Genomic DNA, 20068 nt, shown 5'->3' with positions numbered 1-20068 from the left:
CTCTCACTTTAAAGCTGCTGCCAAGATCAGATGGACTCAAGCACAAGAATAGGACATGGAATTGCAGAGTTGCAGGAAGGAAAACAGTCACCAGCTCATGACTTGCCAGGCTGGGCTCAGAAAAACTGAAGTAATGACATTCATACATGCACCTTGAGAGAGTAAAAAAGTCAACACTATTATTCTGAAGACTGAATGGACCCAGGTGCTCCAAATACTCATCACATGCAATCTTCTTATCCTTCACTAGTTTTCCTTTCTAGGTTTCACTCAGAGCGCAGCAATGGGACCCCACAGTGTGACCTAGCTGGGGCCAGCTGAGATGAGCACTAGAGATGAATAAAACACAAGACATTGCAGAGCATAACAGCAGACACCAAATAAAAGGGATTGTTTTGCCATATCCAGCAGGAAAGGCCTACGTAAAGACAGGTTCAGAATGTTGCCAATGGGACAGGGAGGGAGAGAATGCAATGCAAGGGGACACCCGTCATCCCCTTGAAGAGCTGCAAAGCTCAGATGAGACTGAGGTGGCGGTGGGGGAATGAGGATCCTCCCTACAAGACACCCACAAACCACAGCACATATGGGACATTAGGTGTATTCACTGTTGCCAACCAATGGTCCAAAGCATTGGTCACGTCTACAGTTTCCAAAAAAACCATCATCATCATCATCAACAGCCTTTGGTCTCTAGTACTTGCATTTTAAAGCTGCCGCCAATGTCAGATGGACACGGACTCAAAAGTAGGACATGACACAGCAGAGTTGTGGGATGAAAAACACTCCCCACCTCAGGACTCACTACTCTGAGTAAACCAGGAACTGTGGCCTGCAAAATGCCCCAAGGCCATGGGACAAGGCTGTCCCTCCCCTCCAGAACCAGCATAAAAGCCGGCCCAGAGCCTCTCTCCCTCACACTCTTCTCCTCAAGCCTTCTCCTCCTGCTCCTGCCAACAACCAGGTGAGCTTCAAGCCCTGACCTTCCTACTCCTGCACCCCTGGCCCCTCCCTGCAGCACACAGCCCCAGACTCAGCAGCCCTCACACCTCCCCACAGCCCCACAAAAACCTCCACACTCACTCACTCTCCTGCATCACTGCCCCACGCACACCCACAACCCTGTCTAACCTCATCCCTCTCTCTTCCAGGCACCCTGCACACCACAACAATGGCCTGCAACAACATCTGCAGTCCCTGCGGACCCACCCCGCTGGCCAACAGCTGCAACGAGCCCTGTGCCCTGCAATGCCAGGATTCCCGCGTCATCATCAACCCTTCCCCTGTGCTGGTCACCCTGCCAGGACCCATCATGACCTCCTTCCCCCAGAACACCGCCGTCGGATCCACCTCCTCCGCTGCTCTGGGCACTGAGCTCAATGCCCAGGGACAGCCCATCTCTGGCGGATTTGGCTTTGGCCTTGGCTACGGCCTGGGAGGCCTGGGCTGCTCTGGCAGAAGGGGCGGCTACATCTGCTAAGGGCCCTCAGCACCACCCCTGACACCACCAGCTCTGGCCTCCGCCCACAGCTCCTGCAAGCAAAGCACCTTGGCTCATATTTGCCCTACTTCCACCTCACTCTGGATCCCTTCAAGTCCTCTACCTTGCCTTTTTATACTTTGCCTCAATAAAGTTTTTCTGCATCAAATCCTCACGTCTCCTCTTCTTTTTGAATTTCTAAACTCTCACACCTTCCCACATGGGGTGGATGGCAAAGGGGCACAACACCATCCTAAACATGTAGGGCCCCAAGAGTAACAACCAAGACAGCCACAGGAAGCAGGGTGGAATGGTGATCATCCAGAACATGACAAAATCACATCTCCTGCCATACCAATGTTTTTGACACAACAATGCTCTCCTGCTCATTCCTCTGCTAAAATCTCTCTATGCCAGCATTCACTTGACAAGATCCCCTCCCATCAGAACTCTCAAACCACACAAACAATCACAATATTATCCACCCTCAGAGAAACTCAGGAAGTGCTGCAAGGGCTTCCATCCTCTGTGCTCAAGGAAGGCCACCCAGAGAAGGATTTCCAGAACTATGGACACTTCAGGTTTTCCTCTCTCTCAACAGAGAGACTCCTGCAACTCTTCTACTCTGTGACCAACCTCACAGTACAAAAGTCTTGTCTGCTCAGCCCACGGAATCCTATCTGTTTTCATTTTGCCATTCCCAACTTCTAAAACCCCACATTCAGCCCTGTCTTCCAGAAGTCCCAGCTCTCTCAGTCCCTTGTGAAAAACCCTCCAGGCCTTTAAATATCTTGGTGGCCCCTTAACTGGCCTTCATTCACTAAGTCTGTGGGCCCCCTTGCCTGAGGACCTCGAACCTGCTCACACCAACTCACATCATTTTAGAGGATGTTGAACCGTTTTGGCCTCATGGACACGACTCTTGAGCTGCTTCATTTGAAGTTTGACTCAGCCTTAACTTTGGATCACACAGCTCCAGGTCATGGTGTTTCAATATTATATAAATGGAGCAGTCCACATCACTGACCCTTCACACCACCTGTACATCCTTGCATAGTCTGCAATGATGCAGTAGGCAACAGTGAAAAAGACATTGCTACAAGGTGGAGGTAAACATCAGCCATGGCTCCCTCATCATCCACAGGAAGATTCTTTTTTTCTGTAGGCAACACAGAGGTCACTAAGACAGGATTTTGCCCTCCATAATGAACTCTAACTGCTCCTCATCGCCTTGGACAAGCTCAACAAAGAAAACAAAAAATTGTCCCATCCTTGTGTGCAGGAACAAGGTTCCTGGAAATCCATGGGCAAGGTGGGAGGGAGTAAATGCACTGGAAGGGGCAGGACCTGATGCCCAGCACAGCCACAATGCCCAGTGCAGCCGGACAGGGCTGTAAAGGAATGGGATCTCTCTCTCAAATGCAGCTACAAACCAAAACACACCTGTCCCATGGGCTGACTTCATTGATGACACCCCAATTCTCATAGGCATTTGTGGTTTATTCTCGTTTCTTTGAGACGCACCCTCTAAGTAAATCCTCTTAAATACCAACTCTCACTCTTAAGCTGCTGCCAAGATCAGATGGACATGCTCACAAGAGCAGGACATGGAAATGTAGAGTTGCCAGAAGGAAAACAGTCTCCAGCTCATGACTTGTCAGGCTGGACTTCGAAAAACTGATGTTAAGATTTTCATTCAGGTACCTTGAGAGAGTAAAATGGTCAAGACATTTCTTCTGAAAAATGAATGCATCCATGTTTTTCAACTGCTCCACAGACATCACCTTCTTATCCTTCACTAGTTTTCCTTTCTAGGTGTCACACAGAGACCAGCGATGGGACTCAACAGTATGACTTAGCAGGGGCCAGCTGAAATCAGTGCTACAGATGAATAAACCCAAGATATTTCAGGGCCTGATAAGCGTCCCCAAACCACAGGGATTGTTTTCCCATCTCCATCAGGAAAGGCCTGACATATAGACAGATATAGAATGTTGGCAATGGGACAGGGAGGAACAGAATACAATGGAAATGGACACCCATCATCCCTTAGAAGAGCTGCAAAGCCCAGATGAATCTGACGTGGCTGTGGGGGAATGAGGACCCTCCCCATAAGACATCCACAAACCACAGCACACATGGGACATTGGTTGATTTCACTGTTGACACGCAACTCTCCAAACCCTTGGTCACATCTGTAGCCTCCAAAAAACCATCATCATCATCATCATCATCATCATCAACAACAGCCTTTGGTCTCTAATACTTGCATTTAAATCTGCCATCAATGTCAGATGGACACGGAGTCAAAAGTAGGACATGACACAGCAGAGTTGTGGGATGCAAAACACTCCCCACCTCAGGACTCACCACGCTGAGTAAACCAGGAACTGTGGCCTGCAAAATGCCCCAAGGCCATGGGACAGGGCTGTCCCACCCCTCCAGAACCAGCATAAAAGCCGGCCCAGAGCCTCTCTCCCTCACACACTTCTCCTCAAGCCTTCTCCTCCTGCTCCTGCCCAAAACCAGGTGAGCCTCAATCCCCTGACCCTCCTGCTCCTGCACCCCTGGCCCCTCCCTGCAGCACACAGCCCCAGACTCAGCAGCCCTCACACATCCCCACAGCCCCAGAACAACCTCCACACTCATTCACTCTCTTGAATCACTGCCCCACGCACACCCACAACCCGGTCTAACGAGATCCCTTCTCTTCCAGGCACCCTCCACACCGCACCCATGGCCTGCAACAACATCTGCAGTCCCTGCGGACCCACCCCGCTGGCCAACAGCTGCAACGAGCCCTGTGCCCTGCAATGCCAGGATTCCCGCGTCATCATCAACCCTTCCCCTGTGCTGGTCACCCTGCCAGGACCCATCATGACCTCCTTCCCCCAGAACACCGCCGTCGGATCCACCTCCTCCGCTGCTCTGGGCACTGAGCTCAATGCCCAGGGACAGCCCATCTCTGGCGGATTTGGCTTTGGCCTTGGCTACGGCCTGGGAGGCCTGGGCTGCTATGGCAGAAGGGGCGGCTACATCTGCTAAGGGCCCTCAGCACCACCCCTGACACCACCAGCTCTGGCCTCTGCCAACAGCTCCTGCAAGCAAAGCACCTGGGCTGATGGTCTCTCTACTTCCACCTCACACCTGATTCCTTCAGCTCCTTCCTTCTCATCCTTATTTGTATTCAATAAATTGTTCTAGCATCAAAACCTGAGTTGCTTCCTCTTTTTTTTGAACTCCAATAGTCTCACATCCTCACCCTGTGCAATGCCAGCACTCAACCAGGATCTTGGCTGGAAAGACAGCAAAGAATATTTCTTAGCAAATATGTCCCCAGCAGGAACAACCAACACTGACATGGGAAACAGGGGAGAGAGGAGACTTTCCAGAACATGACACAAAGCCATCATCTCATCTAGCAAAGACTTTGAAACAACAATTCTCTCCTGGGCACTGCTCTGCCACAGTCACTCTATGCCAGCAGACACTTGAAAAATTCTCTTCCCAGCAGCACTCTTGAGTCGTCCCTGTGAACAGAGGAAAAAGAGCATCCACTTGCGCAGGAAATCTGGAAAGCAACTGCTTCCATCCGCCTTCCTCAAGCAGGCCCAGGAAGAAAAGGTTTTCCAGGATTATGGTCAGTTCACTTTTAGACCTCCAAGAAAAGGGACCCCATTCTCTCTTCGACTCTTTGATCATACACACACTGAAAAATTCTTCCCCCCTTTGCCTATGGTATTCACTTTATTTTCAAATGTGCATGTGCCTTCTATTCCTTCATGTGTGCAGTGCTGAGAACAGCTGGGCTCCCACACACTTGTGACACCCCCTGCCCAGCCTTGTCTCCTCAGAGTCTCAGCTCTCTCTGACTGTCCTCGAGCAAAGATCCACCAGCCCCTTTAAGTGTCTGGTGGCCCTCAACAGGTCTTTGTCCACTACCCCCTTCTGCTTCTTCACATCTCGAGGCCAGAACTGTCCACATCACTGCACATGAGATCTCACCAGTGCTCTAAAGAGAGGAAGGGTCACCTCTCACAATTTCATGGCAACAATTTCCTGAAATCTGTCTTGTACACAGGTGTCCCACAACTGAAGTAATGCCCCACTGCAACCTTTTGAGCACTCTGTTCTTGATCAGCACCACAGGGTCCTGCTCACAAAAGCCACTTTTCAGACTCTCAGTACACAGCATGAACCAGGGCCCAGTGCAATTCCTGTCCAGATCCAGAACTTCACATTTCCCTTGCTTGAAATTTGATTAACCCTTAGTCTTGAGGTCCTTCTGAGTGGTTGAACAGCCAAGTGGGCCTCAGACTCACCACAAGCTGCCAGCTCCCTGAAGGGGCATCTCTCCCACTGCTGACATGGAATGGAAGAGTCCAGGTGCTCACACCTGGCACAGATGCAAAGCCCAGACCAGCCTGACTGACCTGGGATACTTTGGGGCCCCTCTTCACAACAACTCTCAGAAACACAAAACCAGGAGTTCTACAGGATGACCTCACTGATGACACCCCAACTCTCCAAATCTTGGGTCACATCTTCAGTCCTCTTTGACACACACCATCAACACCAGACTTGGGTCTCAAATACTCACACTTTAAAGGAGGAATGACCACAATGGAAGGGGAAGCTCCTCATGCACATCATGCAAAACCCACACCAGCCTGACCTGGCTGCAGTGGAATGAGGCCCCTCTTCACAACACACCCACAAACTAAACAACACAAGTGCCACAGAATGACCTCACTGATGACACCCATAATCTCCTTAGGCTTTTGTTGTATATTCTGCTTTTTCTGACACACATCTTCCAAACAAATCCTCCCAAATACAAACTCTCACTTAAAAGATGACACCAATGTCAGGTGGACACTTCCTCAACAGAAAGACATGACGCTGCAGACTTGTGTGCAGGAAAACATTCCCCACATCATGACTTGCAAGGCTGTTGCAGACAAAACTGATATTATGACTTCAATTCAGGTACCTCTAGAGAGTAACAAGGTCAATCCACTTTTTCTGAAAAGTGAATGTCTATAGCAACATCAGTTGCTCCTCAAACAAGTTCTTCCCCTTATCCCTCACCACCTATGGATGGACCAGCACATGACCTTGGGGAGTATGGGAGGCAGCCATAAATCACAGTAATTGCTTTCCCATCACTAGGGGAAAAGGCCTGAACTATAGGGATGTTTAGGAATTTTGCAACATGGTAGGGTGACAAAAAATGTGATGGAAGAGGAACAGTCCCGTGTCACCCGCAGAAGAACTGCAAAGTCCAAGTGAGCCTGACGTGGCTGTGGTGGAATGAGGCCCCTCTTCACCACACACCCACAAACCACAGCACACCACTGCCACGATGATGACATCCCACTTCTCCAAAGCTCTGGTCATGTCTCCAGCCCTCCCAGAGAAAAAACACTAACAGCAGCCTTTGGTGTCTAATACCTGCATTTAAAAGCTGCCGCCAAGGTCATGTCCTCAAGAGTAGGATATGACACTGCAGAGTTGTGGGGAGCAAAATACTCCCCACCTCAGCACTCAGCAGGCCCGCAAAATGCCCCAAGGCCAAGGGACAAGGCTGTCCCACCCCTCCAGGACCAGCATAAAAGCCAGCCCAGAGCCTCTCTCCCTCACACACTTCTCCTCAAGCCTTCTCCTCCTGCTCCTGCCCAAAACCAGGTGAGCCTCAATCCCCTGACCCTCCTGCTCCTGCACCCCTGGCCCCTCTCTCCCCACACGCTCAGCCCCAGCGGCCCTCATGCCTCCCCACAGCTCCACAACAGCTTCCACACTCCATCACTGCCCCTTGCTCCCCCATGCCCCTGTCCTGCCTCACCCCTCTCTCTTCCAGGCACCCTCCACACCACACCCATGGCCTGCAACAACATCTGCAGTCCCTGCGGACCCACCCCGCTGGCCAACAGCTGCAACGAGCCCTGTGCCCTGCAATGCCAGGATTCCCGCGTCATCATCGACCCTTCCCCTGTGCTGGTCACCCTGCCAGGACCCATCATGACCTCCTTCCCCCAGAACACCGCCGTCGGATCCACCTCCTCCGCTGCTCTGGGCACTGAGCTCAATGCCCAGGGACAGCCCATTTCTGGCGGATTTGGCTTTGGCCTTGGCTACGGCCTGGGAGGCCTGGGCTGCTCTGGCAGAAGGGGCGGCTACATCTGCTAAGGGCCCTCAGCACCACCCCTGACACCACCAGCTCTGGGCTCTGCCAACAGCTCCTGCAAGCAAAGCATCTCGGCTGATGGTCTCTCTACTTGCACCTCACACCTGGTTCCTTCAGCTCCTTCCTTCTCATCCTTATTTGTATTCAATAAATTGTTCTAGCATCAAAACCTGAGTTGCTTCCACGTCTTTTTGAATTGCAATGGTCTCACATCCTCACCCTGTGCAATGCCAGCACTCAACCACGATCATGGCTGGAAAGAGAACAAAGAATATTTCTTAGGAAATATGTTCCCAGCAGGAACAACCAACACTGACATGGGAAACAGGGGAAACGAGGGCACCTTCCAGAACATGACACAAAGCCATCATCTCATCTACCAAAGGCTTTGACACAACAATTCTCTCTGGGCACTGCTCTGCCACAGTCACTCTATGCCAGCAGACACTTGAAAAATTCTCTTCCCAGCAGCACTCTTGAGTCCTCCCCGTGAACAGAGGAAAAAGAGCATCCACTTGGGCAGGAAATCTGGAAAGCAAGTGCTTCCATCCGCCTACCCTCAAGCAGGCCCAGGAAGAAAAGGTTTTCCAGGATTATGGTCAGTTCACTTTTGGACCTCCAACAAAACGGACCCCATTCTCTCTTCGACTCTTTGATCATCCACACACTGAAAAATTCTTCCTCCCTTTGCCTATGGTATTCACTTTCTTTTCAAATGTGCATGTGCCTTCTATCCCTTCACGTGTGCAGTGCTGAGAACAGCTGGGCTCCCACACACTTGTGACACCCCCTGCCCAGCCTTGTCTCCTCAGAGTCTCAGCTCTCTCTGACTGTCCACTAGCAAGGATCCACCAGGCCCTTTAAGTTTCTGGTGGCCCTCAACAGCTCTTTGTCCACTACCCCCTTCTGCTTCTTCACATCTCGAGGCCAGAACTGTCCACATCACTGCACAAGAGATCTCACCAGTGCTCTAAAGAGAGGAAGGGTCACCTCTCACAATTTCATAGCAACAATTTCCTGAAATCTCTCTTGTACACAGGTGTCCCACAACTGAAGTAATGCCCCACTGCAACCTATTGAGCACTCTGTTCTTGATCAGCACCACAGGGTCCTGCTCACAAAAGCCACTTTTCAGACTCTCAGTACACAGCATGAACCAGGGCCCAGTGCAATTCCTGTCCACATGCAGAACTTCACATTTCCCTTGCTGGAAATTTGATTAACCCTTAGTCTTGAGGTCCTTCTGAGTGGTTGAACAGCCAAGTGGGCCTCAGACTCACCACAAGCTGCCAGCTCCCTGAAGGGGCATCTCTCCCACTGCTGACATGGAATGGAAGAGTCCAGGTGCTCACACCTGGCACAGATGCAAAGCCCAGACCAGCCTGACTGACCTGGGATACTTTGGGGCCCCTCTTCACAACAACTCTCAGAAACACAAAACCAGGAGTTCTACAGGATGACCTCACTGATGACTCCCCCACCTCTCCAAATCTTGGGTCACATCTTCAGTCCTCTTTGACACCATCAACACCAGACGTGGGTCTCAAATACTCACACTTTAAAGAAGGAATGACCACAATGGAAGGGGAAGCTCCTCATGCACATCATGCAAAACCCACACCAGCCTGACATGGCTGCAGTGGAATGGGGCCCCTCTTCACAACACACCCACAAACTAAACAACACAAGTGCCACAGAATGACCTCACTGATGACACCCATAATCTCCTTAGGCTTTTGTTGTATATTCTGCTTTTTCTGACACACATCTTCCAAACAAATCCTCCCAAATACCAACTCTCACTTAAAAGCTGACACCAATGTCACATGGACACTTCCTCAACAGAAGGACATGACGCTGCAGACTTGTGTGTAGGAAAACATTCCCCACATCATGACTTGCAAGGCTGTTGCAGACACAACTGATATTATGACTTCAATTCAGGTACCTCTAGAGAGTAACAAGGTCAATCCACTTTTTCTGAAAAGTGAATGTCTATAGCAACATCAGTTGCTCCTCAAACAAGTTCTTCCACCTATCCCTCACCAGCTATGGATGGAGCAGCACATGACCTTGGGGAGTATGGGAGGCAGCCGTAAATCACAGTAATTGCTTTCCCATCACTAGGGGAAAAGGCCTGAACTATAGGGATGTTTAGGAATTTTGCAACATGGTAGGGTGACAAAAAATGTGATGGAAGGGGAGCAGTCCCGTGTCACCCGCAGAAGAACTGCAAAGCCCAAATGAGCCTGACGTGGCTGTGGTGGAATGAGGCCCCTCTTCACCACACACCCACAAACCACAGCACACCACTGCCACGATGATGACATCCCACTTCTCCAAAGCTCTGGTCATGTCTTCAGCCCTCCCAGAGAAAAAACACTAACAGCAGCCTTTGGTGTCTAATACCTGCATTTAAAAGCTGCCGCCAAGGTCATGTCCTCAAGAGTAGGATATGACACTGCAGAGTTGTGGGGAGCAAAATACTCCCCACCTCAGCACTCAGCAGGCCTGCAAAATGCCCCAAGGCCAAGGGACAAGGCTGTCCCGCCCCTCCTGAACCAGCATAAAAGCCAGCCCAGAGCCTCTCTCCCTCACACACTTCTCCTCAAGCCTTCTCCTCCTGCTCCTGCCAACAACCAGGTGAGCCTCAATCCCATGACTCTCCTGCTCCTGCACCCCTGCCCCTCTCTCCCCGCACGCAGAGCCCCAGTAGCCCTCATGCCTCCCCACAGCTCCACAACAGCTTCCACACTCAATCACTGCCCCTTGCTCCCCTATGCCCCTGCCCTGCCTCACCCCTCTCTCTTCCAGGCACCCTCCACACCACACCCATGGCCTGCTACAACCGCTGCAGTCCCTGCGGACCCACCCCGCTGGCCAACAGCTGCAACGAGCCCTGTGCCCTGCAATGCCAGGATTCCCGCGTCATCATCAACCCTTCCCCTGTGCTGGTCACCCTGCCAGGACCCATCATGACCTCCTTCCCCCAGAACACCGCCGTCGGATCCACCTCCTCCGCTGCTCTGGGCACTGAGCTCAATGCCCAGGGACAGCCCATCTCTGGCGGATTTGGCTTTGGCCTTGGCTACGGCCTGGGAGGCCTGGGCTGCTATGGCAGAAGGGCCGGCTACATCTGCTAAGGGCCCTCAGCACCACCCCTGACACCACCAGCTCTGACCTCTGCCAACAGCTCCTGCAAGCAAAGCACCTCGGCTGATGGTCTCTCTACTTGCATCTCACACCTGATTCCTTCAGCTCCTTCCTTCTCATCCTTATTTGTATTCAATAAATTGTTCTTGCATCAAAACCTAAGTTGCTTCCTCATCTTTTTGAATTCCAATGGTCTCACATCCTCACCCTGTGCAATGCCAGCACTCAACCACGATCATGGCTGGAAAGAGAGCAAAGAACATTTCTTACCAAATATGTCCCCACCAGGAACAACCAACACTGACATGGGAAACAGGGGAAACGAGGGCACCTTCCAGAACATGACACAAAGCCATCATCTTATCTACAAAAGGCTTGGACACAACAATTCTCTCTGGGCACTGCTCTGCCACAGTCACTCTATGCCAGCAGACACTTGAAAAATTCTCTTCCCAGCAGCACTCTTGAGTCCTCCCTGTGAACAGAGGAATAACATCATGCACTGGGGCAAGATCTCCACAGTTCAAATGCTTCCATCCCCATTACTTAAGCAGGCCCAGCAGGAGCAGTATTTCCAGGATTATGTCCAGTTCAGTGAACAGAGGAAAAAGAGCATCCACTTGGGCAGGAAATCCGGAGAGCAACTGCTTCCATCCGCCTTCCTCAAGCAGACCCAGGAAGAAAAAGTTTTCCAGGATTATGGTCAGTTCACTTTTAGACCTCCAAGAAAAGGGACCCCATTCTCTCTTCGACTCTTTGATCATACACACACTGAAAAATTCTTCCCCCCTTTGCCCATGGTATTCACTTTATTTTCAAATGTGCATGTGCCTTCTATTCCTTCATGTGTGCAGTGCTGAGAACAGCTGGGCTCCCACACACTTGTGACACCCCCTGCCCAGCCTTGTCTCCTCAGAGTCTCAGCTCTCTCTGACTGTCCTCGAGCAAAGATCCACCAGCCCCTTTAAGTGTCTGGTGGCCCTCAACAGGTCTTTGTCCACTACCCCCTTCTGCTTCTTCACATCTCGAGGCCAGAACTGTCCACATCCCTGCACATGAGATCTCACCAGTGCTCTAAAGAGAGGAAGGGTCACCTCTCACAATTTCATAGCAACAATTTCCTGAAATCTGTCTTGTACACTGGTGTCCCACAACTGAAGTAATTCCCCACTGCAACCTATTGAGCACTCTGTTCTTGATCAGCACCACAGGGTCCTGCTCACAAAAGCCACTTCTCAGACTCTCAGTCCACAGCATGAACCAGGGCCCAGTGCAATTCCTGTCCAGATGCAGAAATTCACATTTCTCTTGCTTGAAATTTGGGAAATTTGATTAACCCTTAGTCTTGAGGTTCTTCTGAGTAGTTGAACAGCCAAGTGGGCCTCAGACTCACCACAAGCTGCCAGCTCCCTGAAGGGGCATCTCTCCCACTGCTGACATGGAATGGAAGAGTCCAGGTGCTCACACCTGGCACAGAGGCAAAGCCCAGACCAGCCTGACTGACCTGGGATACTTTGGGGCCCCTCTTCACAACAACTCTCAGAAACACAAAACCATGAGTTCTACAGGATGACTTCACTGATGACTCCCCAACTCTCCAAATCTTGGGTCACATCTTCAGTCCTCTTTGACACACACCATCAACACCAGAATTGGGTCTCAAATACTCACACTTTAAAGGAGGAATGACCACAATGGAAGGGGAAGCTCCTCATGCACATCATGCAAAGCCCACACCAGCCTGACCTGGCTGCAGTGGAATGGGGCCCCTCTTCACAACACACCCACAAACTAAACAACACAAGTGCCACAGAATGACCTCACTGATGACACCCATAATCTCCTTAGGCTTTTGTTGTATATTCTGCTTTTTCTGACACACATCTTTCAAACAAATCCTCCCAAATACCAACTCTCACTTAAAAGCTGACACCAATGTCAGATGGACACTTCCTCAACAGAAGGACATGACGCTGCAGAGTTGTGTGCAGGAAAACATTCCCCACATCATGACTTGCAAGGCTGTTGCAGACAAAACTGATATTATGACTTCAATTCAGGTACCTCTAAAGAGTAACAAGGTCAATCCACTTTTTCTGAAAAGTGAATGTCTATAGCAACATCAGTTGCTCCTCAAACAAGTTCTTCCCCTTATCCCTCACCACCTATGGATGGACCAGCACATGACCTTGGGGAGTATGGGAGGCAGCCGTAAATCACAGTAATTGCTTTCCCATCACTAGGGGAAAAGGCCTGAACTATAGGGATGTTTAGGAATTTTGCAACATGGTAGGGTGACAAAAAATGTGATGGAAGGGGAGCAGTCCTGTGTCACCCACAGAGGAACTGCAAAGCCCAAATGAGCCTGACGTGGCTGTAGTGGAATGAGGCCCCTCTTCACCACACACCCACAAACCACAGCACACCACTGCCACGATGATGACATCCCACTTCTCCAAAGCTCTGGTCATGTCTTCAGCCCTCCCAGAGAAAAAACAAAGTAGCCTTTGGTGTCTAATACCTGCATTTAAAAGCTGCCGCCAAGGTCATGTCCTCAAGAGTAGGATATGACACTGCAGAGTTGTGGGATGGAAAATACTCCCCACCTCAGCACTCAGCAGGCCTGCAAAATGCCCCAAGGCCAAGGGACAAGGCTGTCCCACCCCTCCAGGACCAGCATAAAAGCCGGCCCAGAGCCTCTCTCCCTCACACACTTCTCCTCAAGCCTTCTCCTCCTGCTCCTGCCCAAAACCAGGTGAGCCTCAATCCCGTGACCCTCCTGCTCCTGCACCCCTGGCCCGTCTCTTCCCACACGCTCAGCCCCAGCAGCCCTCATGCCTCCCCACAGCTCCACAACACCTTCCACACTCAATCACTGCCCCTTGCTCCCCTATGCCCCTGCCCTGCCACAACCCTCTCTCTTCCAGGCACCCTCCACACCACACCCATGGCCTGCTACAACCGCTGCAGTCCCTGCGGACCCACCCCGCTGGCCAACAGCTGCAACGAGCCCTGTGCCCTGCAATGCCAGGATTCCCGCGTCATCATCGACCCTTCCCCTGTGCTGGTCACCCTGCCAGGACCCATCATGACCTCCTTCCCCCAGAACACCGCCGTCGGATCCACCTCCTCCGCTGCTCTGGGCACTGAGCTCAATGCCCAGGGACAGCCCATCTCTGGCGGATTTGGCTTTGGCCTTGGCTACGGCCTGGGAGGCCTGGGCTGCTATGGCAGAAGGGGCGGCTACATCTGCTAAGGGCCCTCAGCACCACCCCTGACACCACCAGCTCTGGGCTCTGCCAACAGCTCCTGCAAGCAAAGCACCTGGGCTGATGGTCTCTCTACTTCCACCTCACACCTGATTCCTTCAGCTCCTTCCTTCTCATCCTTATTTGTATTCAATAAATTGTTCTAGCATCAAAACCTGAGTTGCTTCCTGGCCTTTTTTAATTCCAATAGTCTCACATCCTCACCCTGTGCAATGCCAGCACTCAACCAGGATCTTGGCAGGAAAGAGAGCAAAGAACATTTCTCAGCAAATATGTCCCCACCAGGAACAACCAACACTGACATGGGAAACAGGGGAGAGGGGAGACTTTCCAGAACATGACACAAAGCCATCATCTCATCTAGCAAAGACTTTGAAACAACAATTCTCTCCTGGGCACTGCTCTGACAAAGTCACTCTATGCCAGCAGACACTTGAAAAATTCTCTTCCCAGCAGCACTCTTGAGTCCTCCCTGTGAACAGAGGAAAAAGAGCATCCACTTGGGCAGGAAATCTGGAGAGCAACTGCTTCCATCCGCCTTCCTCAAGCAGACCCAGGAAGAAAAGGTTTTCCAGGATTATGGTCAGTTCACTTTTAGACCTCCAAGAAAAGGGACCCCATTCTCTCTTCGATTCTTTGATCATCCACACACTGAAAAATTCTTCCCCCCTTTGCCCATGGTATTCACTTTATTTTCAAAAGTGCATGTGCCTTCTATTCCATCATGTGTGCAGTGCTGAGAACAGCTGGGCTACCACACACTTGTGACCCCCCCTGCCCAGCCTTGTCTCCTCAGAGTCTCAGCTCTCTCTGACTGTCCTCGAGCAAAGATCCTCCAGGCCCTTTAAGTGTCTGGTGGCCCTCAACAGGTCTTTGTCCACTACCCCCTTCTGCTTCTTCACATCTCAAGGCCAGAACTGTCCACATCCCTGCACATGAGATCTCACCAGTGCTCTAAAGAGAGGAAGGGTCACCTCTCACAATTTCATAGCAACAATTTCCTGAAATCTGTCTTGTACACTGGTGTCCCACAACTGAAGTAATTCCCCACTGCAACCTATTGAGCACTCTGTTCTTGATCAGCATCACAGGGTCCTGCTCACAAAAGCCACTTCTCAGACTCTCAGTCCACAGCATGAACCAGGGCCCAGTGCAATTCCTGTCCAGATGCAGAAATTCACATTTCTCTTGCTTGAAATTTGGGAAATTTGATTAACCCTTAGTCTTGAGGTTCTTCTGAGTAGTTGAACAGCCAAGTGGGCCTCAGACTCACCACAAGCTGCCAGCTCCCTGAAGGGGCAACTCTCCCACTGCTGACATGGAATGGAAGAGTCCAGGCGCTCACACCTGGCACAGAGGCAAAGCCCAGACCAGCCTGACACACCTGGGATACTTTGGGGCCCCTCTTCACAACAACTCTCAGAAACACAAAACCATGAGTTCTACAGGATGACTTCACTGATGACTCCCCACCTCTGCAAATCTTGGGTCACATCTTCAGTCCTCTTTGACACACACCATCAACACCAGACTTGGGTCTCAAATACTCACACTTTAAAGGGGGAACGACCACAATGGAAGGGGAAGCTCCTCATGCACATCATGCAAAGCCCACACCAGCCTGACATGGCTGCAGTGGAATGGGGCCCCTCTTCACAACACACCCACAAACTAAACAACACAAGTGCCACAGAATGACCTCACTGATGACACCCATAATCTCCTTAGGCTTTTGTGTTATATTCTGCTTTTTCTGACACACATCTTCCAAACAAATCCTCCCAAATACCAACTCTCACTTAAAAGCTGACACCAATGTCAGACGGACACTTCCTCAACAGAAGGACATGACGCTGCAGAGTTGTGTGCAGGAAAACATTCCCCACATCATGACTTGCAAGGCTGTTGCAGACACAACTGATATTATGACTTCAATTCAGGTACCTCTAAAGAGTAACAAGGTCAATCCACTTTTTCTGAAAAGTGAATGTCTATAGCAACATCAGTTGCTCCTCAAACAAGTTCTTCCCCTTATCCCTCACCAGCTATGGATGGAGCAGCACATGACCTTGGGGAGTATGGGAGGCAGCCGTAAATCACAGTAATTGCTTTCCCATCACTAGGGGAAAAGGCCTGAACTATAGGGATGTTTAGGAATTTTGCAACATGGTAGGGTGACAAAAAATGTGATGGAAGGGGAGCAGTCCCGTGTTACCCGCAGAAGAACTGCAAAGCCCAAATGAGCCTGACGTGGCTGTAGTGGAATGAGGCCCCTCTTCACCACACACCCACAAACCACAGCACACCACTGCCACGATGATGACATCCCACTTCTCCAAAGCTCTGGTCATGTCTTCAGCCCTCCCAGAGAAAAAACACTAACAGCAGCCTTTGGTGTCTAATACCTGCATTTAAAAGCTGCCGCCAAGGTCATGTCCTCAAGAGTAGGATATGACACTGCAGAGTTGTGGGGAGCAAAATACTCCCCACCTCAGCACTCAGCAGGCCTGCAAAATGCCCCAAGGCCAAGGGACAAGGCTGTCCCGCCCCTCCTGAACCAGCATAAAAGCCAGCCCAGAGCCTCTCTCCCTCACACACTTCTCCTCAAGCCTTCTCCTCCTCCTCCTGCCAACAACCAGGTGAGCCTCAATCCCCCGACCCTCCTGCTCCTGCAGCCCTGGCCCCTCTCTCCCCACACGCACAGCCCCAGCCGCCCTCATGCCACCACACAGCTCCACAACAGCTTCCACACTCCATCACTGCCCCTTGCTCCCCCATGCCCCGGTCCTGCCTCAGCCTTCTCTCTTCCAGGCACCTTCCACACCGCACCCATGGCCTGCTACAACCGCTGCAGTCCCTGCGGACCCACCCCGCTGGCCAACAGCTGCAACGAGCCCTGTGCCCTGCAATGCCAGGATTCCCGCGTCATCATCAACCCTTCCCCTGTGCTGGTCACCCTGCCAGGACCCATCATGACCTCCTTCCCCCAGAGCACCGCCGTCGGATCCACCTCCTCCGCTGCTCTGGGCACTGAGCTCAATGCCCAGGGACAGCCCATCTCTGGCGGATTTGGCTTTGGCCTTGGCTACGGCCTGGGAGGCCTGGGCTGCTATGGCAGAAGGGCCGGCTACATCTGCTAAGGGCCCTCAGCACCACCCCTGACACCACCAGCTCTGGCCGCTGCCAACACCTCCTGCAAGCAAAGCACCTCGGCTGATGGGTGCCAACTTGCACCTCACCTTGGATCCCTTCCACTTGCTGCTCCTGTCTATTCATTCTTTTGCCTCAATAAAATTTTCCTGCCGCAAAGCCTCAGATGCCTCCTGTTCTTGCAGCTACATCCAGATACTTTGCTCCCAGTCTAAATAGCTGCAGTCTTCCTGACATCATCTTCACTTTCAGAGGGTGCCAGGACCACCCAAGGAAGGTCCCATTTCCTTGTTCCCTTTTCCTGCAAGGGGCTTGGTTTACCAGGGTTTCCAGGCTGTCACACTCCTTTCTGTGAGTTCCTCAGTGGACCCAGGTGATGGTCACTTTTGCATTGTCCACCTGGCTGGACTGTCCCCATTCCACCTCCCTGGAAGTCTCCAGGGCAGAATCTCACGTTGTTACGAGGTCCTCAACTGATCCCTGTTGGAGATCCCCCTTTCCCTCTTCACTGCAGGGTCCCATTAAGGGAGCCTCCAGGGCACCTTCTTCCCTTTTCAGAGTCTCTGGATCATCTGTGCTGGTGATCCCAAGCCACCAACCCTCTGCTCTGAGGTCACACATCTCATCCCCATTATGACTTGACTCCCACCAAGTCACTGTGGATTCCTGAGGTGCAGCATGGAGACCTGGCAACAAAGTACAGGAACGAGCCTGGGACCCTGCTGAGAAGATGTTGCCCCTTGTGCCACCTTCCTGCCTCTTTGCCTCCCAGTTTTGACACTCCAACCTGGATTTTTGGATCATAAAGATCTTTGGTCTCCCCAAATTGCTCCTCACCAGTGACGTTCACTCTTTCTTCTCCTTTGATGTGTTTTTTTTTCTCTGTACAAAGGCTCCCGGCAAACAGGTGAGCTCTGGGCTGACACACGAGTTCAACGTCTCCAGGGCTATTGGCAGTACTAAAATATTCATCAAAAGCAAATTAAAATAACATCTCTGGAGCAGCTGGAGCCCAGAGAGGCAGAGAACTGCATGCACAGCTGGATTCAGATTTGGTTCAAAGAGGAAGAGTTTGCTGAGGAACAAAGCCCTTCCTTAAAACCAAAACTAAACAGCCCCTGCAGCTGAGCTGGGAAACGGGAGAGGGAATAGGTTTGGAACTGTTTGGCCTTTTTATTTCTCTAGTTAAATAGTGCATCTCCCCTGGTTGGCCTTGAGGCACCAACTTCAGCTCATCTTAAAATAAAGTCGAACCCATAAAAAGACAAATTTAAGTAATCCCTGCTCTTATACTCATTCACCTTGGAGTTCATCCAGCTTGACATCAACACTTGGACTGAAACAAGAGCAGGATTTCACCTTCCCAAGGTCCTTGGACATGCCCAAGCAGCCAGGCCCAGCGGGATGTCTGCCTCATCCCAAACCTGCGCCAGAGACGCTCTTTTTTGGGCACAGTCAGCTCACGTGGGTTCCAGGGAACACTGGGAGGAGGCTCAGATCCACGTCCACAGTGCCCTGTGCCCACATTCCTCTCTCCCATCCACCATGGGATGGGATCTTGGGTCCTGCCCAGTTCTCTGCACTCCATCCCGAGGAGACCCCAAACAGATGGGAAGGGCTGGAAAAGGTGGCATCTCTTCCAGTGCTTCTCCTGATGGGATTCACACCCACCTAGCCAAGATCCCACTCCCAGAATAATCCCAAACCCCGTTATGGAGCAGTGGTAGGTTCATCTCCCTCCTCCAGAGGACTGGGCTCAACAAGACCAAATCCAAAATGATGGTGGAAAGGACATTCTTGTGCAGCAGCTGCTCCCAGTCCCATGAATGGGATTTCTTGGAATATCTGTGGCCACCACCCCCATCCCAGTCTTCCCCCTCCGTGCTTTTGGATTATTCCCACTCCCAAAGGGCTGCACATTGTGGGGAGCAACCCCCAGTCCCTATGGAAACTGGCACAGGCCATCCTGTGGGACAAGGCCTGGAAAAAAAGTTCACTGCTGGTGTGCTGCTCCCTAAAAAAGAGCCACAAAGCTGGAATTTTAGCAGGGAAGGGATGCTTAGAGCTGTCTCACCTGGGCTCCTGGAGCTTGGCTGCAGCCGTAATGCATCATCCTCGGACAGCTTCCACCTGGGATAGGCTGTACCTGGGAATCTCATACCCATCTGCCCCGCTTTCCTGGGAGGCATGGGGAGGGCAGAGCAGGGAGTGGGGCTGGACCCAGAACCGGGCCCATTCCAGAGAAATAGGTCACCCAACAAGGAAGCTTCGTTACGGAAACAACGCCTCACACCAAGCAGCGGTTCTCCGACAGGACCTGGCCAAGCCACCCAAGCTTTATCCTGCCGGCTGGAAGGTCCTGGGATGTCCTCTGGATCGTGTCACGCAGACGCCCTGCCCAGATGAGCTAATGGGCCTGCTGCAGGCTTTGATCCTCAAATCCCAAAGGCCTTGTTAGATAACATCAGGAGCCTGGGTGATATTTCATTAACAAACGAGTCCGTCCCATGTGGTCGCCGCAGCTTTATCCCTTTCCCCTGTGATCTTCCCTCATGCTCCAACATTTCTTTCGTAATTAGACCCAGAATTAGCATATTTAAGCTCCAAAATTACTGCATTTAATGCAACACCGTGGTTATTCGAGTGCTGTCACAGCAGCTCTTGGGCTGCACCACCTCCCAGCAATTCCTTGGCTAAAGCATGGTTTTATCCCTAATTAGTCTCCCAAAACTTGCAGGAGGCAGCAGGAAGACCTTATTCTCCCACCAGCACGTGGAAAATATTCCTTGGCTTTTCCCCCTAATCCCTGAGAGTGTTCAAGGCCACGTT

General features: G+C 51.5%; 2 protein-coding genes and 1 pseudogene across 2 annotated transcripts; all 3 read left to right on the top strand.

The window, feature by feature from the left end:
• Nucleotides 1–722: 722 nt before the first annotated feature.
• Nucleotides 723–1480, top strand: LOC129128119 (feather beta keratin-like). The gene is made up of 3 exons (XM_077173698.1): nt 723–747; nt 1152–1285; nt 1331–1480. Exons 1-3 carry the CDS (start codon nt 723–725, stop codon nt 1478–1480), a joined length of 309 nt encoding a protein of 102 aa, XP_077029813.1.
• A 2736-nt stretch (nt 1481–4216) lies between these two features.
• Nucleotides 4217–4525, top strand: LOC129119719 (feather beta keratin-like). The gene has a single exon (XM_054631909.2). It carries the CDS (start codon nt 4217–4219, stop codon nt 4523–4525), a length of 309 nt encoding a protein of 102 aa, XP_054487884.2.
• A 12395-nt stretch (nt 4526–16920) lies between these two features.
• LOC129128651 (feather beta keratin pseudogene) lies at nt 16921–17229 on the top strand (annotated as a pseudogene).
• Nucleotides 17230–20068: the final 2839 nt, after the last annotated feature.

The sequence above is a fragment of the Agelaius phoeniceus genome, chromosome 1 (genome assembly GCF_051311805.1).
Source record: "Agelaius phoeniceus isolate bAgePho1 chromosome 1, bAgePho1.hap1, whole genome shotgun sequence".
NCBI classification, from domain to species: domain Eukaryota; kingdom Metazoa; phylum Chordata; class Aves; order Passeriformes; family Icteridae; genus Agelaius; species Agelaius phoeniceus.
This window is presented reverse-complemented; position numbering and strand designations above follow the sequence as displayed.

Excerpts from the sequence above, each read along its gene's own strand:
- LOC129128119 (XM_077173698.1), top strand. The coding sequence starts at position 723 with ATGTCAGATGGACACGGACTCAAAA. Across the intron at positions 748-1,151 it reads AGATGGACACGGACTCAAAA|GCACCCTGCACACCACAACA; the intron begins GTAGGACATGAC and ends TCTCTCTTCCAG. Across the intron at positions 1,286-1,330 it reads TCATCATCAACCCTTCCCCT|AACACCGCCGTCGGATCCAC; the intron begins GTGCTGGTCACC and ends TCCTTCCCCCAG.
- LOC129119719 (XM_054631909.2), top strand. The coding sequence starts at position 4,217 with ATGGCCTGCAACAACATCTGCAGTCCCTGCGGACCCACCCCGCTGGCC.